This window comes from Epinephelus moara, chromosome 10 (genome assembly GCF_006386435.1).
Source record: "Epinephelus moara isolate mb chromosome 10, YSFRI_EMoa_1.0, whole genome shotgun sequence".
Classification (NCBI taxonomy): domain Eukaryota; kingdom Metazoa; phylum Chordata; class Actinopteri; order Perciformes; family Serranidae; genus Epinephelus; species Epinephelus moara.
Window position 1 is genome coordinate 45026217 of NC_065515.1, and position 27664 is coordinate 45053880.

General features: G+C 40.7%; 1 protein-coding gene across 1 annotated transcript in view; it reads left to right on the forward strand.

Annotated features, from left to right (window-relative positions):
• The window catches only part of LOC126396243 (cadherin-2-like), a 430873-nt gene that overhangs the window by 279420 nt on the left and 123789 nt on the right, over nt 1-27664 (forward strand). The window contains exon 10 of the mRNA XM_050054177.1: nt 10249-10502. Coding sequence (XP_049910134.1) covers nt 10249-10502 — 254 coding nt within the window. The remainder of the gene's footprint in view (nt 1-10248; nt 10503-27664) is intronic.

Below are 27664 nucleotides of genomic sequence, written 5' to 3' on the forward strand. Positions count from 1 at the left end.
CAAGAAAATATGCGGCTGTAAAGTGGACATAGAGAACAAAATGGAAGTGGAAATGGAAAAGGACGAAGGTGATACGTAAACTCTGCAGGCAGAATTTGCCTATCATTCGGCGACTACAAACATCAGGTATCATCTACAACATGTAAGTAGCTACATGCCCATTAGCCACTAAGCACAGTCATTACTGCTTTGCCGACAGCATAATTAACAGGCAGCTCGCTCAGTGTGTGACGTGCACTTGTAGATAGAATATGTTAAATTATAGATGTAATGAAGCACAGTCTTAAAAATGTTACTTAAATTATTCTTTCTCAGACCATGAACTCAAACCATTGTGCTGCCCCGCTCAAAATATATAATTTTGTAATTAGATTAATATTGACATACAGGTGACTAGTCTACTAATTGCCCTAATGGACTATTGGTCGACAAGGAAAATTGTTAGTCGGGGGCAGCCCTACTTTGAAGTCCAGCTTTCTAGCGAACTGGCAGTCAATGGACAGCATGGCAAAACTGCAAAGCCTGTTCTGGGACATAACAGACCTCAGATAGTTTTTGATTAGTTTTAGCTCACTGAAAACTATCTTGCCAGCAGCAACAGCCATAGGCAGTGTGCAAATAATAAGTAAAGCAATGCTCACAAAAATGCTTTGCATCTGCGTCTTGTAAACTGCATTCAGGAGACTGAGAGGGCACAAGTAAGGGGGAAAGTGGCAGCATATACAATGTTAAGGTGTCTTACTTTGTTTTGAAACTCATGTTTAAGATATCTGAAATACTTCATGATCAGTGGTTGGCACACAGAAGAGACTTAATCCTCACTAATCTGTCCAACTTTCAGAACAGCAGAAAAATCCTTTTAGAGTGTTTGCAGTGTGAAACCAAGTGTCCAAGTCACTTATGATGTCCATAGCAGTGTTCTGAAACACCTTTGCTGCACTGTCCTGTGTTGTCTCCTCTTGGGAGCCTATTCAAGGAATGTCTTCCTTTTTCTCTTTTTTCCTCTGCTTCTCAGTGTAGCTCCTCTTTGCTACTCTAATCTCCTTCATCAGTGTGTTACTAGTCTGCTTGTACAGGAGTCTGTCTCCACTCCTATAGGCCTCCTCCTCAGTCTGACAAAGCTGTCTGAGTTTTGCTGTACATACAGAAGGTTTTGGTCTGCAGTCACATGTCTTCACAAAATCCATCTCATCACAGTCTTTACCACAGGCTCAGCAGAGTGAAGCTTCTGCCTGTCAGGGAGGAGATGATCCAGACAGGGGACAGAGCTATATACGTTCTTTATTACCGTACAGCAGTGGACCAGTGTGTTATTTTCCCTGATGGGAAACTGATTTTTGATCATTCTTTGCAGAGGTTTGCTCTGTTAAATTCCCTTAGAATGATGAGCTGGGAGCCTGGATGTTTTTGCTCCACGTTAGTAATCTAGTCAGCCAGGTGTTGTACCGCCTCATTATCGCCCGGTGACCTGTTTGGAGTCTAAACATAATGACGTTTATATAGAGGGAGACAGGCCCAGTATGTAGAGCCCATTATCACTGTACACTAGTCCTGAGAGCTGGACTGCACATCCCTGCGATATCAGGAGACCCAGTGCCAAGATTGAAGTTGCCCGACGGAATGTTTTACTCCTGATAAGTTGGTAAAGGCGTCGAGCTGCACTTTTTCCTGCAGCCGACAGACTCCAGGCTGACTTGAGGCTACCCAGCGGTACCGTGTCTCCATGTGTAGTGTGGTTTATTTGAACACGGAGAGCTGTCGACTTCGCCTGCAGGCTACTGGAGCTACGGTCATCTTGCAGTTTGTGGAGACAGTGAAACAGCGGCTCCAGCAGCAGCCAGCTACCACCAGGCCAGACCCAGGCTCCAGCAGCAGCCAGCTACCACCAGGCCAGGCCCAGGCTCCAGCAGCAGCCAGCTACCACCAGGCCAGGCCCAGGCTCCAGCAGTAGCTGGATGGATTACTGAGTTGCTGCCTAGTGTTGGTTGGCTGTGATCCTAGCTTCACCAATGACTGAGCTGAATCACCGCAACCGGGCCCTCTGGGCCTGTTGCCGGTAAGTCTTGTTTGCATACACCTTCTTGGTCTTTCAGTCTCACTACCACAGTCCCTGATTGTGATCTACAACAGATTCAATATGTGGTCATTTTTCTGCTATGCTACCATTAAACAAACAACAGAGCGTCTCATTCATTCGACCTTGCTGCCGAAGTTTTTCTGTTTCTCTGCTTACAGTCCCCGGATTCACCTCGCCAGTCTGACTGCGTGCAACACATAGACTCTGGCATATTCATCTCTCTGCTGACACTGACAGTGAACTATTGAGCATCCACATTTCACTAAAGGATACCAGGACAACTCACCTTACCTGCTCTGATTTCTCTGTTTCTCTGGCTGCTCAGCTGTGGTCTCCCCTCGAAGGATGGCTGCAATGTCCTCAATCACTGATATAAAAACTGAGTTAAAATCCATTGAGTCTCTCATTATGGATCTTCTCCAGCGTCAATCAGAGCTCTCCTACCGGCTGGCTAGTTTGGAGCAGCCGGCCGGTGATTCCCCTGCTCCCGGTTGCTCCTCCTGGTCATCGGTTGTCAGGGAGGAAGAAAATTTCTATTCCTCTTTACGACCCAAAAGTTGACGATGGCCCGCTTCAACTCTTCAACCACTTGGCTCCTCTTTCTGTCACTGAGGACCCAGTTTCGCCACCCTCTCTCCCTCCTGCAGTCAGACGATCTGCAGCATCGTCGAAAAGACGCCGGTCTCCTTGTAATCCCAACTCCAGAGACAGTTACCCCACTTGTAAACATCCCCGTATTTCATCTCCATCATCCACGTGTAGCGTTAGCCCCTATGTAAACATCACTCATGCTCCCGGACTTGCTGCTGTCTCAGTTACCGCCCCCTCTTCCATACACCTGGCGGATAACGAAGCCACTTTCTCCCACAGTGCTAATGTGGCTAACTCAGTTAGCCAAACAAAGCGCCACCTTCCTCCCAAGCTCGCCAAGTACAGTAGCACTGATAACACGGACACAGCAGAGCTTCTTATCCTTGGCGACTCCATTGTGAGATTCGTAGAACTCCCCGGCGCTGTTACATACTGCCTCTCTGGTGGAAGAGTTGCAGATTTCATTGAACTTGCTCCAACACTACTGGATCTCCATCTCTCCGTACACACTGTTCTACTGCACTGTGGGATGAATGACGTCATGGCTAGGCAGTCAATCAAACTACAGCAAGAGATAGAGTCACTTGCATTAACTATTGAAAGCCTGGGCAAACGCTGCATCCTATCTGGTCCTATTGCCACTTTGTCTCCCTCATCTGAACGCTTCAGCCGGCTTTATGGCTTACACCAGTGGTTAAATCATTTCTGCTCAGCAACTGGTTATGGCTTGTATCACCACTGATGGACCCTTCACTAAGCCCCGCCCCTTTGTGATGGTCTGTCAAGTTATCAGAGCTAGCATGGAGACCAGCTTGTAACTAACTGCAGTCCCTGAAACAATATTATCAAACTTTTGGATATGCAAAACAGCCATTTCAGAAAGAAATTTGCAAAAAAGTTTTGCAAACAAAAGCTTCTTCACCAATTATTAAATAGATGTCATATATATATATATATATATATAAATATATATAACCCTTTCTGACTATCTCCACCCCATAATGATCTTGATTAAACATCTCTGACTCCTAACGCACCAAAACTGAATAATGCGGGTTCTGCTGATTCATCACCTGTTTCAATGAACTCTCCCACTGTTTGCTCTATGGTCATTCCAGTTATTATTAGTAATAGGCCCTGTTTGAATGCTCCCCAAGCATGCACTGTTAACAATGACAACCTAGTCAGACCCACTATTCATCGTCAGCCTGCCTATCATCGTCCAGCTATCTCTTCCTCTGTTAAAATGTGTCTCTTAAATGTCAGGTCTTTGTCCAACAAGTCCTTCATCCGCCATGATTTCATCTTATTAAATAATTTCCACTTCTTCATGATCACTGAGACTTGGGTTAGCCCAGAGGACAATGTTCCTCTTAATGAAACCTCCCCTTCTAATTTCTCTTATTTTAACCTACCAAGACCAGCAAGGAGGGGTGGGGGCCTCACTGTATTCTACAAGAATGTTCATAAATGTTCTCCCATCTCCTTTGGAAATTTTACCACCTTTGAAATCTTTAGTTTTGTAATTAACAGTAGAGACTCAGTATTCTGTGTTTTAATTTATAGAACCCCAAAACTGAATGCTGGCTTTATTACTGAATTTTCTGAACTTCTGTCCCTTATCACTCAGCGCTTTGACAATATTATTATACTTGGAGACTTTAACATCCATGTCTGTTGCCCATCCCACTCTCTCTCTGCTGATTTTATTAGCCTTTTTGAATCTTTTGATTTTACTCAGTCTGTAAATGACCCCACTCACACTAAAGGCCCAAACATACTCGGGCGGAACGTACACGGAACGGACTCTGCGGAGGTCCACGCGGACTCAAAGCGGACGTCCACAAGCCCTGCGCTTGCAAAGCTCAGATTTTACGACCGCGCGGACTCCGCTCCGCGCACCAGTGACTGCTCAGCATGTATTTTTCACATCGCAGGGATTTTTCACGGACATTTTTACAGTAAACTACAACGCGGAAGTGCGCTCAACTATGAAAGCCCGAATGACTGTGGACATTCCTCGCGGAGTCCGCTCCGCTAATAGTACGCCCGAGTATGTTCGGTCCTTAAGGGTCATACTCTGGATCTTGTGCTCTCACTTGGCCTCGCTCCCTGTAACCTACAACTTATAGATGTCTGTGTGTCTGACCACAAAGCTGTGGCTTTTAATGCTCCTCTCCCTTGTCCTTCGTCTAAGCCCCCTGTTTCTACCTGATCTCGTGTGTTTAACTCTGCGTCTGCCAGTGCTTTTCGTAATGCCTTTTTAGCCTTTTCTTGTCCTCCAGAGCAATATCGTTCTTTAGATGACATGACCAACGATTTTAACAGTAACTGTCTGTCTATCCTAGACTCAATTGCACCCTTCAAAACTAGAATCCCTAAACATAATCCACAACCGTGGCTAAATGAACATACCAGATCCATCAAGAGACAGTGCAGAAGAGCAGAATGCAAATGGAAGGCAAATAAATCAACCACTTACCTTATCTGCTTAAAACAACTCATGGCATCTTACCAACAGGCTGTTAAGAATGCTAAAATCACATATCACTCCAACATCATCGCCAATAATAGTAATAACCCTAGGACCCTGTTTAAAGTGATTAACTCAGTCATTTCCCCCCCTCCATCTCTTCCTCCAAAAAATGTGAAGACTTTCTCCAATTTTTCCAGGACAAAGTTAAGAACATTAGACATCATCTACCCGTGTTGTTTCAGTCTCACCTATAATTTCAGCATCACTCAATCCCTTCGAACTCACCACTCTGTTAACTCTTACTAAAACTATTTCACATATGAAGCCCTCGTCTTGTCAATTGGATATTATTCCCACATCTTTTTTAAAGGAGGTGTTAGAAACCATTGGTCTCACCGTCCTTTCCATTTTAAATAACTCCTTAGTCTCCGGTGTTTTTCCCTCCTCTTTTAAGCATGCTTTAATCCAACCTCTTTTAAAGAAACCTGGTCTTGATCCTCATCTTCTTGTTAATTACAGACCCATCTTAAAATTATCCTTTTTATCGAAGATTTTAGAGAAACTGATCTCCACTCAGCTCCTTACTAATTTGAGTAACAAGAGTTTATTTGAAAAGTTCCAATCTGGCTTTAGAGCCCACCATAGCACTGAGACTGCCTTGGTTAAGGTTACAAATGATCTTCTTTTAACTCTAGATGCTGGTGACTCCTCAATTCTAGTTCTCCTAGATTTAAGTGCAGCCTTTGACACGGTGGACCACGCCATACTTTTGAACCGGTCCTGGGTAGGTCTAGGTGGCACTGCCCTTAATTTGATCTGTTCCTACCTTTCAGAGAGAACCCTTTCTGTTGTTATTGGCAATGCCTCATCATCATCTGCTTATCTCTCCTGTGGTGTCCCACAAGGATCTATCCTTGGCCCTTTATTATTTTCAATATATATGCTCCCTCTTGGTCAGGTTATCCACAAACACAACATTCAGTTTCACTGTTATGCTGACGACACCCAGCTTTATGTCCCACTTAAATCCTCTAACCCCATTTGTCTTGCTTCCCTCACGGCCTGTCTTGTCGACATCCAGTGCTGGATGTCCCAAAACTTCCTTCAACTCAAGGCTGACGAATCAGAGGTTCTTTTGTTTGGCCCCCTCAGTTCCAGATCCCATTTCCAAAACAGTCTTGGCTCTCTGGCTGTGAATGTCAAAGATGTTGCAAGAAATCTCGGTGTTTCATTTGATTCTAATCTTTGTTTTGAGGCCCATATTAAGAAAACCGTTCAATCTTGTTTTATGCACCTAAGAAACATTTCTAAAATTAGATTGTTTTTATCTTTCCATGACCTCAACAAAATTGTAAATGCCCTTGTGTCCTCCTGCTTAGAATACTGCAACGCCCTCTACACCTGTCTTAGCCAGAGTTGTTTCCACCGTCTGCAGTTGGTGCAAAACGCTGCTGCCAGACTGATTACCGGTTCAAGGAGATTTGAGCACATAACTCCAGTTTTAGCTGTACTTCACTGGCTGCCAGTTAAATTGAGAATTGATTTTAAAATTTTATTGTTAACTTTTAAAGCTCTCCATGACCTAACTCCTGGCTACATCACAGAGATTTTAATTCCCTACAAGCCAGCCAGTAATTTGAGGTCCTCAAACATGACTCTACTGGTTATACCTAGGACTAGGCTTGTGACTAAGGGAGACAGGGCCTTTGCCATCTATGCGCCCCGATTATGGAACGATCTTCCTGAGGACATCAAGTTAGCCAGCTCCTTATCTAATTTTAAATCTCTTCTAAAAACTTATTTTTATAAAAAGGCATTTTATTCCTGCTAATGGCAGCAGTCTAGTGCATCTATGCTCATGTTCTCTTTTCTCCTTCTGTTTTTACTGATTCATTCATTATTGTTGTTACGTTGTTTTTATTGTTGTTTTACCATGTTATTGTCACTGTATTTTTATTCCTTGTGCATGCACCTTGTAACTTTGTTAAGAAAGGTGCAATACACATAAAGTTTATCATTATTATTATTATTATTATTATTATTATTATTAACAAACGGCTGAGGTGGGCAGTACACACCGACCAGGGTGAAGGAGGAAAAGTCTTGTGGTGAATAAAACAGTTTACTGCCGATGAAAACGTTTTTTTGCATGTTTTCTTCAACACTATTACGTGTACACCAACCTTAGTTTCTGTAAAAGTAGGTTTCACCTCTGACCGGATCCCCGATAGCTCTGCGGTCTGCTCAGAGGAGTAGGAAGCCTGGCAGATTGAGCGAAGTGTCCAGGATGCATTTGTCAAGCCAGGTTTCAGTGAAGCACAGAGCAGCAGATTTGCAAAACTGCATCTTTGCTCTGTTGAGAAGCAGTATCACGTGCATTCATTCGCCAGATGAATAGACAGGAGTGCAGTTCCAAATCCTTGTTATCACAGTGTAACAAATAGTCTGGCTCGCTTCCCCTGTCAGGCTGTTCCCAAAAACTGTTTGTATGTTTTCTTACAAGGAAGCAGTCTGGAGCTTAAGGAGGCAGGTTGGGGTGGTGGATGTGTTACAAAAATGCAGAGGTGATGCTCTGTTACGATGGTGATTAAGAATATAAATAGAGAGATGGTGAGCTTTTCAAACATTGATCAGTAAGTGTGTGCTCGTAAATCTTCCTTTAAACCTGACAAAAACTGCTGGAAAAATTACAGTTTGTAAGTGTGTAGAAATTATTTGTAGTTGTAGAAGAAAATAGTCAAATATATTTTTATGCAACCAGTCACTTTGATTCTAATAACTGATACATGAAGTAGCCTCACTGGATGAGTTTAAAGATAAAAATATTAGACCATCACACAGCATGTGGCGTCATTAATGGACACAGCGCTATGAAGCCACTGGGTTAAACTGGTTACACTAGTGTAAATCCTCTGTCCCCTTTCTCCTGTAATGGAGCTGGGTGGGGTGTGTGTTTAGCACAGTCATGAAGCCTCATCTGAAAATGGTTGTACGAGCCAAAATTCAGTGATTGTGAAACCAGGGAGAAAGGGAGAAGAGGGAAATGCTCTTGAGGAATGTAATTTGTTTTAATAAAAACGTTTATTAAACCACATTACCAAGTACCATGAGTACCATGCCTTGTCTCGTCTCCCTTCTGTGGGTGAGCAAGGGGCCAATAGGACTGCCATCTCTCCTCCTCTAGCTGTTTAAAGCGCTGAGTGACCATGTAGATTAATCTGAAAAGACTTTCTGTAATGGCTGTGGCTAATGGAGATCCCCATGGTGGTTTTAGGCAGCGTGAGTCTCAGCCACACATGGCAAGAGCCTGTTGCAGACTTCACTCATTCACCACTACTTTAGCGCCTCTCTGTCATGTAGCAGTCGTGGTTAAAGGCTCCCTGTTCTCTGTCCAACATGCTGACTGCGGAAGCAGGTGGGCCACCAGGCCGTCAAAGGGGGGGTGCGCTTCTTGTCCTCCAAGCGAACCTGCACCATATCCACAGCCGGGGCTCTCGTCTTTCAGTGGCTGCTGCTAGGGTACCTCAACACACTGCCAGTTGTATAAAAGAGGAGGCGACATGAAAGCCACACAAGCTGGGCGAGAAGATAATAACAAAGATGACTTACTGGCTTCAGTGGGAGTGGCTGGGGGGGGGGGGTCCAACACAGCCCACTGGAGACTCAGTCTCACCAGCAAGAGTAACCAGAGGTGGAGTGTGGCAGTTGAAGTGGGGTCTTGATGTCATGGAGGCGAAACATCACATCGAAGAGTCTGAAGTGCTGGTGTCTAAACTTGGGCAGTGCCAGGCAGGCTTCAAAGACTGGTGGCTGCTAAACACCGCTTTCTGCCTGGTCTGCGCATGGTCAGCTTTATGCCCCAGGCCATCAGGGTGCCCCTTCCATAGGGTTTTCACCCACTAATTTTTATGTTTTTATATCACTACGCCACCAGCAGCCATGGCTGGGTACATTATGTTTTCAAGTTGTCTGTTTGTCCGTGCACCCAGCTATCCACGCATATATCCATATGTCCCATTCTTGTGAACGTATTATCTCAGGAACATCTTCAGGAAATTCTTAAAATTTGGCACAAGCCTTCACTTGGACTCAATGATAAAGAGATTAGATTTTGGTGGTCATAGGTCAAAGCCAAGGTGATTTAATTTGTCTCATTCTTGTAAATGCAAGGTGCAATCTTGTAAATCCCAAGAACACCGTGAGAGAATTTCTTCCAATTCAGCTCAAATGTTCACTCGGACTCAAAGATGAACTGATTAGATTTTGGTGGTCATAGGTCGAAGATCACTGTGACCTTGCATCCATCTCATACTTGTGAACTCATTATCGCAAGAACACCTTGAAAGAATTTCTTCAAATTTGGCACAAATGTCTACTTTTAGTCAAGAATGAAGTGATTAGACTTTGATGGTCGAAGGTCAAGGTCACTGTGACCTCATAAAACATGTTTTTGGCCATAACTCAATTGATGAGTTCATATGCTGATTATGCTGAAACGCCACCCAAATGTCTAATAGGATATAATGATTAAGTGATGATACTTTATATCCAAAAGGTCAGAGGTCAGCTTCACGGTGATATCATAATGTCCTCATTATGCATAAAACACTTTGCTGGCCATGATATCATATCTCAGGAGCAGAGGGAGAGACATTTGGACAGATACTGAATTGGTGACTTTAATCTTGGGTGTTCACCTTGAAACTGTGCTGATAGTATAGATTTTATGTGCCATCAGGGTGGAGATGTGTGTGAAGCATCAATATTTTCACATTAATGCAAACTGTAAGTGCAACTTGACAGGTTTGTGGAGGCAAACTATGGTATGTGTTTGTTTGTTTTTAATGTTACCCACTCATTATAGCTTTATATGCTTACATAATGAAAACTCAGAATGCAACTGGGGGCCTAAAGCAGTCTGATAGATATGGTTAAGTTCATTAACATATTGAGAGAAGCATATTTGTATGATTTAAACATGTAGCAACTAAGATGCTCCACAAACACAGTGAGCATGAATTGTGCTTAATGTTCCCCATGTAAATGCTTTGGATATCTGGTGTATCATGTCAGTTTCATCTTGTCCCTCCCTTCTGCTGTCCAGCCAATAGATTTTGAGCTAACTCGTTCCTTCATGCTGACGGTGGAGGCAGAGAATGAGGTCCCGCTGGCTCGTGGCATCCACCTGCCTCGTCAGTCTACAGCAACCGTCTCTGTACGAATCTTGGACATCAACGAGAGTCCAGAGTTCAGCCCCAATCCCAAGTCCATCAAATTGGAGGAGGGTCTGCCTGCAGGGTCTCTGCTCACCACCTTTACTGCCCAGGACCCCGACCGCTTCTTGAGACAAACTGTCCGGTAAGACACCCACTGGCAGCTATTTTTGGAGGCTTTCATCTTACTTAGTCAGTGAGTTCACAAAGTGTCAGTTTTAATTCAAGGTACACTGTAAACCCCAATCCATCCGTGACACAAAATTTTATTGTAAAGTCCACACAAATGTTCAGTGCTATCAAAATGACATAAAAACTTTATGTTCACTTGACACAAACACTCATCCCTTGTGAGCACAACATAATTTTTTTATGTTAAGTCAGCAATTTTTGATTTTTGAGTTAATTTCACTTAAATTTATAAAGCCGATGTAGCCTATTTATTTTAAGGCCAATTAACAACACATACTTTGTGCACTTAGCATATATTTTGAAAGTTGAATGAACTAAAAAAATGGTTGTAAAAATATGAACTCAATGTTTTTATGTTCATATGACAAGCAGTCACTTTCTTGTTCAATAAAATGAAAAATGTGTGTTCACTTTACATAACAAAAACATGTAATATCAACAAGAGTTGCACAGTTATGCTGAACACAAAAATGTTTTTCTGTCTTAACATAAAACTGCCACAATTTACTGTGTTTTTACCAACTTATTATTTTCTAGTACACATAATTTAGTAAAAATTAGTCAAAGCAATATTAAATTTAAAGGTTGAGCACAACTTCCATGTCTTTGTTTGTGTAACTTCAAATCTTTGAGTCGAAACAAAACCTAAATTTGTGTTATACTGTTTATATGAATACAACTTAAATATTTGATGTTGAAATGGCATATATTGTTAAGCTCAGTGGACAACATAGACATTGTGCACTACATATACATTTTAGTAGTTGAATGAACTTGCAAATGGTTGTAAAAATATGTACTCAATGTTTTTATGTTCATATGACAAGCAGTCACTTTCTTGTTCAATAAAATGAAAAATGTGTGTTCACTTTACATAACAAAAACATGTAATATCAACAAGAGTTGCACAGTTATGGTGAACACAAAAATGTTTTGCTGTCTTAACATAAAACTGCCACAATTTGCTGTGTTTTTACCAACTTATTATTTTCTAGTACACATAATTAAGTAAAAATTAGTCAAAGCATTGTTAAATTTAAAGGTTGAGTACAACTTCCATTTCTTTGTTTTTGTAACTTAAAATCTTTGAGTAGAAACAAAACCTACATTTGTGTTATACTGTTTATATCAATACAACTTAGATATGTAATGCTGAAATGGCATATATTGTTAAGCTCAATGGACAGCATAGAAATTGTGCACTATGTATACATTTTAATAGTTGTTTATACCCAAATTTGTGTTACAATGTTTATGGCAACATGACCTAAATTTTTAATGTCAAAATAATGTATATTGTAAACAACAAACAAATTGTGCGCAGAGCATACAATTTAATGGTTCGTTGGACTTGAAACATTTTTTAAAGCCACTTAATGTATATGGGTTGACTGTCACTTATATTCCTCTATTAATGTAATTAATCAATGTAACAAAAATAGTGGCAATAAATACTAAACTCATGTTAAGCATTCGGTATCTTTAAGGTGTTATTTCATATATCACCATTAGAATAAGATATTAGTATTTCAGATTTTTATTGTCATAACTGACAACTTTTTGGTACATAACATTAGCAAAAATAAGCTGAATACATTTAATGATCAGCATTTGTCATTTCAATTAACATACATATTTTATGTTGTTGTAAGTTTTAGTTAATTTTAGTTTGGATCATATTTTTAAGCGTAATCTATAGAGAATGTGAAGTTGACATCAGGCAATGTTAAATTTTGGGTGGTAATGCACCATGTTGTGAGGACCCACTGCCTTTCTATTGGTGAGTTGGAGGCTGTGTTTCAATTTTCTCTAGTGATTCTGAAAAAAATCGAATATTACTGACCTTAACCAATTATAACAAAAGGTAAGCAGGTAGGCTGACCATACAGTACATCGCATAACACAAACCAAAACAATTTTCAGCTATGGCTGCAAGTAAGCACATTTGCCACAAATACAACAAGCATCAAAAACTATAACGACATGCATGTACAGAATAGACCAACATAAAATCACAGTGGACAATCATGGGTGACAAAATTATAGATAGTATGTAGACATGAAGAATATGGATCCAGGAGGATGTCGATGTGGGACAGTCAACATAAGTGTTGATTATGATATAAGTAAGTATAACATACCGTGAATAGGTAATAAGCATACTTTCAATATGTCAGTAAGTTGACAGTTATGGACAGGACAAAAATAATTTGGTGAATGAAAGCAGTAACCATCTGAGTAGTAACATGAGAATGTGTGAATTTAAGGGCATAGTATTGTTTATAGTCTATAACAGCCAACATGATGATGACAGTTAATGTTGACAGTGGGCTGCATGAGGCTGAGATGAGAATATTATTAACCCTGATGAAATAACAATCAGCCACCAAACAGGACAGGAACAGACTGAAACGGACAATCAGGACTGCAGAAAAAATCATTGGTGCTAAACTGCCCACCATCCAGGACCTATACTCATCCAGAGTCAGGAAACGGGCAGGAAACATCTCTGCAGACCCATCACACCCTGGACACAATCTGTTTGAACTTCTCCCCCCTGGCAGGCGCTACAGAACACTGTATGCCAAAACAGCCAGACACAAAAACAGTTTCTTCCCCCAGGCCGTCACACTGATGAACACTATATCAGTCACCCAGTGTCAGTAACCCCCTGACCCCCTGACTCCATCCACCCACAGACTTTTACATACAGACTAAATTGCACTACAAATCCACACTGTAAATAACATATTGTATATATACTTAAATACATATTTATAATAGACAGGGCCTCTGAACACTTGACACTTTACTTACTTATTTACTTATTTAATTTTTTATACCATTCTTTTGTTCTTCAAGTTGAATGTTTGTTATGTTGTGATTATGTTCATGTTTACGTCTGTACATTGTGAGCGAAGTAAAAAAACTGAGTCAAATTCCTTGTATGTGTTCACATACTTGGCCAATAAAGCTGAATCTGATTCTGATTCTGATTCATGAAATAACAAATAGATACAGTATGGATACAGTATGGACTAGCCTATAGGAATTTTTGATATGTGCATGTGAGTGGTATTTTCTGTGAACTCCACTCCATTAAAAATGATCTACTTTATTGGAAATTCAATTCAATTCAATTTTATTTATAAAGCCCAATATCACAAATCACAATTTGCCTCACAAGGCTTTACAGCATACGACATCCCTCTGTCCTTATGACCCTCGCAGCGGATAAGGAAAAACTCCCCAAAAAAACCCCTTTAACAGGGAAAAAAAACGGTAGAAACCTCATGAAGAGCAACTGAGGAGGGATCTATTAACAGTAATCCGTATGACACAATGAGACAGAGAGAGAGAGAGAGAGAGAGAGAGAGAGGGAGAGAGAGAGAGAGAGAGAGAGATGCAGGATAAAGAAATAATGTGGTTGGCATTGAGAAAACCCTGCATAAAAACAGACTGAGCCAGACTATCTAAATGAATGTACAAACTCTGTGAAAGTAACTTTCAACTACCAAACATAATAGAACATAATGTTCATGTCATTTATTATGCATAATATGCAATGTAATGTTAGATAGTACATGGAAATAGGTTATTTTTCTAAGGAAAGCCGCGCATTCTTCTAAAGTTCAAGTTTCAGCCAAGCACCAATAGGTAACCGAGGAGGCTGATGACGAAAGGTCTGATCCTGCCGCTGCCAGCTAATCAGAGCCAGCAGGACACGATCGTTAACCGACGTTGACATTTCGGCGCGATCATTGTGGATTCTGCCAGAGGGGGAGAGGCTCTCACATCGTGGAAAACGGTAAGGTTACAATAATTATGTTTTAAATTGATTACAGTGTATGGCTAAACTTACTTTCTTGACCTCAAACTAACGTTAGCCCCTTTGACGCTGTGCTAACTTGACAAATGCTAGCAAGTGTTGCAAGTGTTGTTGCATGTGTAAGGCGCACAGATATACAGAGAATAGTTAGTAGGTTAGAATGTGCTTTGTGAATCAAAATCATGATGAACACGAAATACATGGGACATGGACGCGGCGCCACACAGCTGCCTTGGCAAGCATGCAGCAGAGCGCGTCCACTATAAGTTAATGAACTGAAGCTGCTAACGTTAGCTAAACTAGCTGAGACACGTTTTACTGTCATTTGTGGTCGCGCTGCCTCTGTCCTCTCGTTTGCTCTCTGTGTCGGAGTTTCACCATCCGACACACACACAAAGCGACAGCGAACCAGGTGAAGTGATAACGTGTTACTCGAGGCTAATGAGTGTTGTGTAGTGGAAGCTTCCAGTAATAATCAAACGGGTGTCATTCAAACGGAACATTTAACCTGCCAGTATGTTGCAGGTTTTAAAAGCACAAGGTAATGTTAAACAAACGGACTTTTTCACCGGAGGTAACATCAAACTAACAATTTCTACTTCAAAATAAAAGCAGTTATTGCACTGTCCATAGTAATATTACATAATTACCATTAGCAGGTTAAAACATTTCTCACTTATTTACTGTAAATAATGTAAATAGTATGTTTTGAAATTTCTTCTATAAACTAATTCAAACCAAGCAACATGTCAATTATCTGCCGCAGCTTCCTCAGGGGGAAACGCTGGACACTTTGGAAGTGCTCAGAGTCAACATGTTGATGGAAATGGAGAAAACGGATAAAGACAGCATAGATTTCTCAGTGATAGACGCCAACATGAGCAAGACCTTTGCTGCAAGAAGGCTGGAGATTGTAAATTCAAGTCCCTCTGTGGAGCATGTTCAGGAAAGATGGCCAGCTCTTTTCCTGGAACACCAGGTACTTAAAGTGTATTAGAGCTATGGAATGTAGTTCATTTGATTGTTAGTTTTTGTACTTGTCACACTGTGTTTTCTCATGTATTTGTCACATTGTGTGTTGTAGCTAGCAATCATCTGAGATACATAGACTGAAATATTATTGGTATGTTTTTGATGTTAAGGGGGAGTGATTGAGGTCACTTTGTTTTTATCAGGTTCGCGCAGAATACCAACGCATCACCAACCAGCAGCTGAGAGTTGAACTGTATGCTGCATTGGATCAACACACAGATCGTTTGCTGGCTATAGCCAGAGAGATGCAGGGAAAATCTGGTCGATGTGCCCAGAAGATCTCTTCCATCTTAAAGGCATACTCTCAGGTAAATTATAGGAATGTCCTGAGCAGATCCAAAGGATCAGTACAGGAGCTGATCGGAACCTATTTTAATGGATCAGTATGATCTTTTCTTTACTGTGCTCTACTTTGTTTTGTCCACCTCAGCTTGCTAGTGTTACAATGCTGCTGTCCTTTACAGCAGCTTGTGAGGATTTTGCTTGTATATTTGAGTGAAAATTAGATTGTGTGAATATGAAAAATTATTATGACACCCGGGTTGGCAAAACATGGATTGTAACTAATCATTAACAAATCTGTTATCTCTCTTCTTTTTTAGCAAAGAGCAGTATACCGAGCACTCAAATAATAGCTTCTCATTTTTAGCCAGCACAGACAGCCGCTTCCTCCACTTAAAATGGCAAACGTTGCCAATGGCATGTCATATCAGTGAGTTACTAAACAACATGCCAAAAGCAAACTTTTCTGTGGTCAGTTTGTTTGTACACAGCCAAAGATCATTTGTGAGAGAAGAAGCTCCACTCTGTAACACCTGTACAGTCGTGTGTTTTCGTAGTTCCCACAACTCCAGCACATTGATAGGTCTTCTCTCGAGCTGATCGCTTAACGTCAATTTCAGGAGTCACATTTCCCCAGTTAAACATTAATTCATATCCTATAAATGATTTAAGCTTATGAACTTTATAGTTTTGGATCTAGACAAATGTGTAAAATAAGGTGTGTCAAATGTAGTTGGCTACAGCTGCATTATTTCAGTGTGTCAGATATATATTTAATCAACATTTAGATAAATATAATTATAATGGATCAGACTTGGCATTGGCAAAGAACTCAGATATCGATCCAGGCCAAAAAAGTTTATTTGGGACTTCCCTAGTAAATAGAGAGAAAAACAAATCAGCACAGTAACGTCCACAACAGTGTAAATATATATGGTTGGTATTTAAGCATTTGCATTTTGTTCTCTTTTCCCTTACGTTTCACTACAGCAAACACAAGACATCAATGTGGACCGGATTGCAGTTCTCCGGTGTCTACCAGTGCTGCTGCAAGAAGACGACTCAGAGCTGTTCTGCACCTGCAAGGTGGGCTGACATACATTTTACATGGGCAAGCAATAGTAGGCTGGGCATTTAATTGAAAATTGAAAATGTAATTTATCAAAACCTAATTTAAGTCCTATTAATCTGTCTGATGAATAAATTCTCTAAGAAAGGATGTTGCTTACCCCTTTAATATACCAAGAAGTACTGCAACACATCTCAGCTCACCCTAAACAAGGAATCGCTGTCAGTCAGCGTTGTGTGTTGTGTCATTCATTCATTCCAGACAGAGAAAGTCAGTCGGCATCATTCAACCTTTCTTGTGATTTATTGAATATAGTATTCACTAGGAATGTACGAGTATTCAGGTGAAAACGAGTATCCAGTACGGAAAATGTACTTTTTACGAGCACGAGTATAATCTGAGTAAAATTTGTCAATATCTGCACTTGAGATGAAGGAAAATCCTCATTGGGTAGCTGTGTCCACATTGTTCGAATGGTGTCGGCCAGCTACACACAGAGCTACACAAACTGCTGCAGCTCTGCAGCGCTTCACAGACGCAGTCTCGCCATCGTCACAGGCAGCCACTCTGTCCAGTGTCCACAGTAGGCCTAGTGATGTGCAAAGCATTTCTTTTCAGTGTCCTGAATCACTAGAATCCATTCATTAAAAAGATTTGTTTAAAAGATTCGTTCACCAAATTGTGAAGTGCTTGACCGAAGATCCGACGTAGTCCCACTCACTGAACTGAAACACACACAGCAGAACGGTGCATGAACGTGCTACACAGTGCACCTGAGTCCTGAGTTATAGTCAGCAGCTTAAACTGCCAGAATCAGGCCCAGCAAGTTCGAGAGTAATGCCGAACTGTAGATCAGTTAAAAAGACATAAAGTCAATAAAAACCTGCGTTCATCTCCGATATTCAGCAAGGAAACTTTTAAAATTTCAAGCATTCTAAACAGAGTTTGGCGTGTATGTCAAAGCAAAGCCGGATGTATGATCACATTAAATTATTATAGAGTGCTCGGAGGAAAAAAAAAATCTAATTTAAAAATATGGTCCGAAATTAACACCCACGCGAAAATGCGGGTAGGGGTCCGTGTCTAACTGAAAACACACAAGCGGAACCAAAATTTGGCTAACGCTAAACAGTTAATTTTGTAGGCTGTAGGCCTGTAAAAATATCCAGTATTATCTAATGCTTTCACATTTAGTTAAATTGGCCAACAATGTAAAACAAGTGCAATTTGAAATTAATTTACTGAACAACCAGGCTTCTGCCGACGTGGATGTGGTGGGTCCGGCGGAGTTAGCTTTAAGTGACGGGCAGCGATGCTGATCCGAGGCGGACAGCCAGCCATGAACTGGACTACCTGCAGAAAACGCACTGCTCTCCCTGCCGTTCATACCCACCTGCTCTGCTTAGGTGTGCCGCCGTTCTTCCTCCTGCAGCCCGCTGCCGCTACGCTCGGTTTCCGCTCTTAAATTCCAACCGTCAGGACTCATTTCAGAATCTGACACAGTTGGTCTGTTTTGTGCAGGGGCTGCCAGCCACTCCCCGCTGCATCCAGTCAGCCTCCAGATCTATTATTTTTGCTAGCAGTCCAGTCCAAAAAATTTAAACTTTTAATATAAAACAGGGTCAGTGTACAGAGTACTTGAACCGTTGAACTGTTGAATGAATCCTGACGTCCAAATTGAGTACTCAAATACTCATACCCACCCTAATCCCTCATTCACCCCGGCTGTTTTACACAAGCACAGTGTGTGAATATAGAGAATTGTTAAAAAACAAGCTTAAACTAAAGCTGTCTTTATGTAGTTTAACTGTTTAGCTTAGTTTGCTACATATCTTAAAATTTGGCAGATTCTTGTAAACTTCGCTGCTAGCTGAGAAAAACCATCCCCTCCTCCCTCTGCCAGCAGTAATATTACCTGCAGGCTGTGAATTACCTCAGCAGCAGAGGGACCAGGACAGAGGCATTTGCTCGGGGCACTTCATATGACAGGAAAAGCAAGTGGTGGAGTGACATTAATAACAACCTATGTGGACATGGTCCCCCTACAGACGGTCAAGAGAGACCACTGCTGTTTACATCCTGCAACTGTTCCCCTACAGACGGTCAAGAGAGACCACTGCTGTTTACATCCTGCAACTGTTTCATGCATTCTGATGCATGAAGGCCTGTCACAATTATTACATAATCGCCTGACCGGGATCATTTTGCATAATCCACAATCAAGGGAATTCGAGTCCAATGTTAGAAATGCCGCATAAACATGCTTGGATGTAAACATGGTGTTTTAAGAGCAGCATGGCTCCTTTAAGGGCGTAGCGAGTGGTGAAGCCAGAGATAAAGAGATGGTGGCTATAGGGTTGGGTCGGTTCTCAGTAATACCAATTCGGTCCGGTACTCCGTCTTGGACCGGGTTTTATTTTTTGAGACCGACCGGACCGCGTACTCGGACAGAACGTACGCGTAGCGGACGCCGCGGAGGTCCGCCCGGTAAAAGTGGACGTCCACAAGCCCTGTGCGCGCAAAGCATGACCGCGTGGACTTTGCTCCGCGCACCAGTGTCACACAAAAGACTGTTCGGCATGTATTTTTCACATCGCGGGGATTTTTCACAGACATTTTTACACGTAGTCCGCTCCGCTTATAGTAAGCCCGAGTCTGTGAGCACCTGTGTCTGCTTCTTCACCAAGCGCACAGCAAGCAGGAGAGAGAGGGGGGTGGGGCGGGGACTGAGCTAGGAGGTGCGAGTGCGCATGCGCCTCTACTGTAGCCTGGAGTTTGACGGGGAGTCGATAATGGCGGACAATTTAGTCTCGACGAAATCAAGGAATGCGCCACTATGGCAACACTTTGGCTTTGAGCCAGACGAAGGAGGCAACCCTTGTTTGCACTGATTGAGTAAGCTGCAAAATTTATTTGTAGGGAATAAAAGAAACAACTTGTTACTGTCACTCTGTTGTCCTAAGGTCATTTTTTTATTTTAAATGAGTCAGTTGCGCCCCCAAGTGGCGAAAATCCAGTATTACCGACTTGATGCGTTTTTTTACAAAAACCGGACCGTTTTTTTTTTTTCTCATACCAACCCAACCCTAGGTGGCTAAGCTCAGAGCTGACAGGTGAGGGTACAGTAAATGGTAAATGTACAGTTTAGGTTTCTGTTTGTCTCTGAGTAAATGCTGCAGCTCCTCAGGACCCAGGAAAGTTCCCGTGTCTTGCTTCCCAGCTGCTGGGTTAAGTGAGGGAGGAGCTAGGCTAACAGTTAGCCCCATAGTTAGCATTGTAATATGAACATGATCAAATTTGATCTTTTTTTCTGCTTGCTGTGCCTGAACATTGATTACCATCTCCCAAAATACAGTGGAAGACTGTAATAATAATAGATAATAAATAAACTACTATTGATGTTTTGTCTTGTACAGGCTTTAAAATATATAATTTGCATAATGTAGCTTGTTTTCCTGTACTTTTGCAGAGTGAAGATGAAATTAATGAATTTATCATAGAGTAGCAAAATCTTTATTCATATTTGATCAGCACTGCCTACAGTGACTGCAATTCACAAGAATTGACATGAGGGACAGCTGTGTTCAAGACTTCTTGGCTCTGGTTGGTTGTTTTTCTTTCATATGCCGTAAGACTATGATAAATGCTACAGTACAACAAATCATCATTATCTGAGGAGCTGTAGTATGTTCATATTGTTGCAGTGTGCTTCCCAAGGAGACATAGAAATAACTTTTTCCTCACTTGTAGGGCACATAAGTTAACAAGAATTGTATTTGAAAGGATTGGACAGTGGAAGAAAAGATTACATATATTCTTTATGGAGAGGTGCCCCACAGCCAGATGGTTTTTGCTTCATGTACCTGTGAAATATGTACAAGGTGTGACAATGTTGTAGGCATTGTACAATGTGATTGGATAGCAATTTTAATTTGTAAATAGTTATTTTTTAAGCCACATAAGTGGCTTGCCAATGTTTACTTTCAATCTACTATGTAGATGGCATGATGGCATACTTGTCAATATCTTATGAGATGTAAGCTTTTTGTTAATTTTAGCATTATTATTCTGCATTTTGCATGCAAATTAATACTAAAAAAAGTGGCGCTATTTTCTGCATTTTTAATTTTACCCATCTAATTCTCCAAACAGCAAGTAATACTTAATCAGGATTTCTACTGGGCTTTGAGTGTTTCTCTTCTTTATGCTAAACTAACATGCATTAACATCTTAAAAGTATGAACTGCGTCTTCTCGTGACAGTTCAAATATTAGAGTATGCTTCATTATTACTCAAAGAACTGTTCTAACCATTAAAGTTGATCAGTATAATATGTACTGCAGTGCCATCTAAATTAGATTGTAATAGTTTAAATCCTGGCCAACTACCACTGGTCCTTTCCATGAAGAGTTTGCATGATGTTCCCCCCATCTTCAAGTTGGTTTCCTCTGGGTGCTCTGATTGGCTCCCACCTAACCCTCAAAAATATGATGTAGATAACATATAGATGTTCAGTTGGGCACACTTATTGGCAACATGACAAATATTGTAACTATTTCTAGTACTGAGGCTGTGTGTTAAAGTGATAGTTCAGGTTTTTGGACATGAAGTTATGTGAAACGCTGACCATCCATCTGTAGCTCTGATGTGATGGTGTCACTACTGTAAACGAGCCTCCTGCTCTGAGAAATCGCCCGTAGATTACCGGAGAAAAAGTAGTTCTTAAGATGTACGGGGGACACGTAACCAAAAGGTTTTAAGCTACAAAGGTTACAGGTTACATCTGTAACAGGAAACCGATGGAATTGGGAGCCGGCGATGTTTTTATTCCCACAGCTGTTCGCACCATTTTGGTATTCCTCTGTTTGCCGTTGAGAGTAGTGACACCGTCACATCAGAGCTACAGATGGTCAGCGTTTCACACAACTTCATGTCCAAAAACCTGAACTATCACTTTAAGATTTTTTATTCTGTGATAGATGTGAGATAATAAAATACACAAAAAAGAAAACAAATGATGTGTCCGGAACAGACTGAGTATTTAATCAAAGTTGTAATTGTACATTTTTTGGCATATTTTCCAGGAGGGTGATCCTACCATTAAGAGATCTGCTGCCATTGTGTCCATCATTGCTGACAGTGAGGATGTAAACATGGTGCCATACCATCCCCGTGAAGTCAAGGTCTTCCTCCAGGATCAGGTTGTCTTGCAAGGGACTGAGTGCTGGCCTGATGCACTCCTGTACTTGTATGGCTTGCTGTATGTCCTCCAGGCTGAGTACCCAAAAGGCATGACGTATACGTTCGAGTTCATTCAGAAAGTCCTTCTGAATGTGGGTGGAGACAAACTGAAACCCAAGACGCTGTCCTTAAATAATAAGCTACAGTAGTGTACAAACAAGTACAGACAATGTTGAAATTGTTTTGTTGTTATGGAGATGTTGAGCTGTTCTAGCCCTGATTGTATACTGTATCTAAAATGGCATGGCACCCTGTCAGCTTTCATGATCAGTTAAAGGAATAGTTATTTGGGGAAATACACTTATTTGCTTTCAAGTACAGAGCTGGAGCCAGGAGGGGATTAGTTCAGTTTAGCATAAAGAATAGAAGCAGGAGGAAACTGCAGGCCTGGCTCTGTCCAAAATTCCAAAATACAGGCTCCCTGATTAACACGTTCTATCATATTTGCTTATTCTGTACACAAATCAAAAACTACAAGCTACCCAAAGCAAAATCAGTTGCATAGTTAGCAAAGAAAGTGTCAATTTAGGTCAGGATTGATCACCATGGTAAATAGAGGACAAGTACTTGCAGACATGTTGAAATTGTTGCAGTTCTTTCATGAAGATGTTGAGCTATTGACCCTGATTGTGGCCCTTGCAAAATAAAAAAAGATAAATTTTAGACCATTATGTTCAGAGTTTTTCTTAGTTAACCTTGTATTTTGTATTAGCAGTGAGAATGTTGAGACACCATGGGAGTTTGTATGAACAGTAAAATGTTCTGAGACACGGCATAATTGATTATTTCTAGTAGAGAAATGTGTTAATGCTACCCAACATTTTTACGTTAGATATATTTATTCTTGAGTGTAAGGCGTTTCCAAAATTTATTTTGAGTTGTTTTTAGATAAGTGAATTTCAACTAATGTCAACATAAATGCTTTTAGTAGGTACATTTGGAGAAGATGTGAAAACAGCCAAATGTAGTGGGTTTGGTTCATATCAACTTTTGAGTATATTCACATCAGTAGGAATAGTTATATTGACATAAAAGCAATTCGTACACTTAATGAAATAGATTGGGCGGGGCGGCTGTGGCTCAGAGGTAGAGCGGGTGGTCCACCAATCGAAAGATCAGTGGTTCGATCCCGGGCTTCTCCAGGCTGCATGTCGAAGTATCCTTGAGCAAGATACTGAACCCCAAATTGCTCCCGATGGCTGTTCCATCGGTGTGTGAGTGTGTTTAAAAAAACAAAAACTGAGTAGCAGGTGGCACCTTGTACGGTAGCCTCGGCCACCAGTGTATGAATGTGTGTGTGAATGGGTGAATGTGACTCGTAGTGTAAAAAGTGCTTTGAGTGGTCACTAGATGACTAGAAAGGCGCTATACAAATGCAGGTCCATTTACCATTATAGGTTCCAAACACAAATCTTTTTTGTCTTTGTCACACATTAACAGTAGTGGTGTAAAAATAAATATATTTAGTATATAAAGCAGGAAGTGTATAGTTCAAATGTCATTGTAAAACTATCAACACTATTTTACAGTTTTTGTTTAACATAAGTAAAAAAGACATGGGGGGTATGGCAGAAAAGAGAAAAAGTATGACAAAAATGTGTGAAGTTAACTTAATTTTTATAGTACATTTAGTATGACAAATGTAGATATTTTGACACATTTTTTGTATGTATGGAACACTGGTTTAATAACGTTTTAAAACCTAAATATTTTATGCTTAATGCACACAATGACAGACGTTTTGTAAAAGAAAATTAATAGGTTTAAACAGCAGAGAATATATAGTTCAAATGAACAATTACAAATGTGTCACCGTATTTTAAAAGATTTTTGTAAATTGCACTAAAAAAATACTGGTTGGAAAATGAATAACTTCATGTTAAGTTGACTATAAGACTGTAATACGTATTAGTTAACTGTACACAAAATAATTTAGTTTAGTCACGTCATTGTGTTTGTGTTGAAAAACCATTGATATTTACATTTAACAACTCAATAACTTTGTGTTATGTATACTAGATATTCCAACTTAATATGACATAAACTTCTAAGTTCTTAAAACACAAATTATTTCATCAATTGATTGAAAATGTTATGTTAAACTGACAGAAATCTCTGGTCAGACAAGGGTCATGTGACACATTTATTTTGAGTTAGGTGTACTCATAACTTTCATGTTACTGTACTGAAAAGTTTAGTGTGCAAGCTGTTTCCAATAAATATTTGAGTAGAGTGAGATAATTGGGATTTAGCTGAATAATGAAAAATGTTGCTAATTTGACTTTAAAATTACAATATATAACTGTTGTTTATACATAAAATGACTAAGTTATGACACGCTATTTTGTTTATGCCCAATAAACATAAAAAAATTATGTCATATAAATATATTTCCTGTTAATATGACATAAAAATAAATGCTCACAAAACACAAATTATTTTGTTGTGTGATTAAAAAAGTTCTGTTGAACTGACATAAATGTCCAGTCAGACAAGGGTCATGTGACACAGTTATTTTGTGTCTGGTGTACTCAAAACTTTCATGTTACTGCACTGTACTAAACTAAAAGTTTTGAGTGCAAGCTGTTTCCAATAAATTTTTAAGTTGAGTGCGCGAAATGGGATTTACAGTGTATAGTTAGACATTTGTAGAATTAAAATGTGTCATTTAACTATGAAATATTGAACAGGTTTAAGTGGAAAGCTGAATGTGACTTTTACTGTCTCTTGAAAAGAACAACCTTTGAATATCTACATGCCTTTTCATCTTTAAATTAGCCTTGTATTTACTAGAATTCATTCTGAAGTCACTGCTGATGTCATTGATGAGGAAATTTGCTTATCAGTATGCATTTAATGCAACCTTTGACTTAGTTACAACATTGTTTTATGTGTTTATACAGTGCACATCTTCATGTACCTGGAACGCTGTAATTCAGAGAAAGAAGGAATTACCATTAAGACCTTCTATATAACTGCAAGAGTTGTCTTAACCCATTCTTGACTTACTAGTCTGGGACCATTAGCTAACATGTTTACAAGAACAATTGACCCGTCACTGAATCATGCCCTTCGAATGCAGCCTGGCCAGTCATAGCGTAGCATTGGCCAGCTCTGCTCCATCGACCCTCATGCAGTCGTTTCAGAATTTTCAGGCTGGTTTTGTGGATTTCAAGCTAAACGTTGTGCCTTGAGCATGTCCTGTATTAATGAGACTTGTTACCTGGAGAGGTTGGAAGTAGATACACATTTAATGAATGAATGAATGAATGAAAGGAATTTATTTTGGTTATACATTATAAGGAACAAAGCTACAGAAGACGAGAACGGCCATGTATTTTTATTTTTTTTTGTGCACTGTTATCTCGTGATAATGACTTATTAATTCGTTATCTCGAGATAACAAAATTGTTTTCTCGTGATAATTGTCAAGTCTGATGATTGCGCGCTGGTTAATGTGATCGTCCTGATTTCAGGCTACAAGAGCTGCCACTGGCTGGTCCAGGTGTCCCAGGGAGGTGAAAATGGCACATCACATTATTGATCAATGCATCAGGATGTAGGCTACTTTAATCAAGGTCTAACACAGGCAGAAATTGCATTGTGTCTTTCTGTTAGAGATGGCATTCAGATTAGTCCTCGTCATTTAAAGGAGAAGACTAGCGCGGTTACAACTTCACAGTTGAAGATTAAGTGATCCTACTCATCGACGGGAAATCACATCATCTGCTATATGTGCCGTACATGCCCTTATTTGGATAACACATTCTGGTATTCCCCACACACGGGAAGATGTTTTAAGTAGGGGGGGCTGCCAACTGAATGAATGAATGAGTGACATCATTGTATTTTTTTTCCTGCTGTATAGCGCATCGCACATCGCCAGTCACTAGGCTGCTGACTGGCTGCCATAAGCTACACACAAATAAAACATTAAGAAGTTCTAACAAACGCAAATTTTATTACATTTTTCCATAAGGAGGCCAACAGTAGAATTCCCCACATGACAAAAACAGACAAGAAACTGTAGTTTGAGTGCTGCCCTTGGTGCTGAAGATGTCCCCGAGCCTGCAGGCAACGGTTATAACAGAATCACTTTGAGCGCTGTCCTTGGTGCTGAAGATGCAAAAACAAACAAATGTCTATACTCCAAAACTCACTACCTCTGACATGACAAATCAAGACAGTGTACATAAAAAAAAAAAAAAAAAAAACATCAGCAGAAAAACAGAAGTCCTGCAAACTAACAGCAAGTGGCGATCACCATGGCCAAATAACGTCGCATATCTGTAATAAAGAAATAAAAACAAGACAGCTGTTGGCAACTAATGCTGTTGCTGCTACAGCTAGCCTACTATTAGGCTACTACTGTTATCCAAACTAAATTAAAGGAAGCAAAGATTGTTTAACCTATAATTCCGCATTATGTTGCCTTCTTTCCACAGCAAATAAATTATTTCCTTTTAACAAATGGGTCAGAGAAATGCCGTCTAGCAAAGTTAAATATTTTCACCACCATTTTAGTTATGAAATAGCCTCACATATGATATTCAAGGTGACGCACACACAAGCAGGATCTCACACACATAAAATGTGACTGGAATTAATAAACAAGCAGTAAATGCACAGTGGGGGTTATTTGTTTTCTGTATCGGCGGGATGCGCTGTGAGTGAATCGTCCAAGCCGCCGCGTGTTAATTTGAGTTTGATTTAATTTAATTACACTACAGTTGTTGAGTTAAACTAACCATATGAGTACTTTTAGTTTTTATACAATTTATTGCTGCATTTTGAAAGCAAAAAGAGTTACCTTTTTTTGGGGTTTCATGTTATATCAGGGGTTTCAGCTTGGCACCGTGAACCTGTGCCTCCCGTGACCTGTAAAAGTAGCATTGTGACATAAGCCTCAGTTTCTGTTGTTGGCGAATTGTTACAAGCTGATGAATTCGCTGGTCAAGGCTAGGCAAAACGTTAGTACAGGTGAGATGACAGACAGATGGATGGTTTGTCTCTAACAAAATACTTTCTGTAGACATGCTGCAAGAAGGATTAATGCTTAATACATCTGCAGCCAGAGCGCATTATGCCATAGGCTTGTCCCTCAGAAGCGCAGGCTGTATGGTGTTGAAAGCGCTGGAGAAATCAAAGAACATGATTCTTACAGAGCTTCCGGGCTTCTCCAGGTCAGAAAGAGCTCTATGCAGGAGGAAGATAATGGCATCGTCCACCCCAATGCCAGGCTGGTAGGCAAACTGCAGCGGGTCCATTGAAGGGCTTACTGCGGGGCGGAGGCGAGACAGGACCAGGCACTCCAGAGTCTTCATGAGGTGCGATGTTAATGCCACCGCTCTGAAGCTGCTGAAGTCCTTGGGGTGTGGAGTCTTGGGCACAGGTACCACGCAGGATGTCTTCCACAGCTGTGGTACTCTCCCCAGCCTCAGGCTCAAGTTGAAGATGGTTTCAACTATCCCGCACAGTTGGTCTGCGCAGGACTTCAGGAGCCTGGAGCTGATGCCATCTGGACCCGCAGCCTCCCTCGTCTTTATCCTCCTCAGCTGATCTCTCACCTGACAGGTAGTGAAGGACAAGCTGGATCCTCCTCAGCTGATCTCTCACCTGACAGGTAGTGAAGGACAAGCTGGAGTAGGGGGGCTGTGTGCTG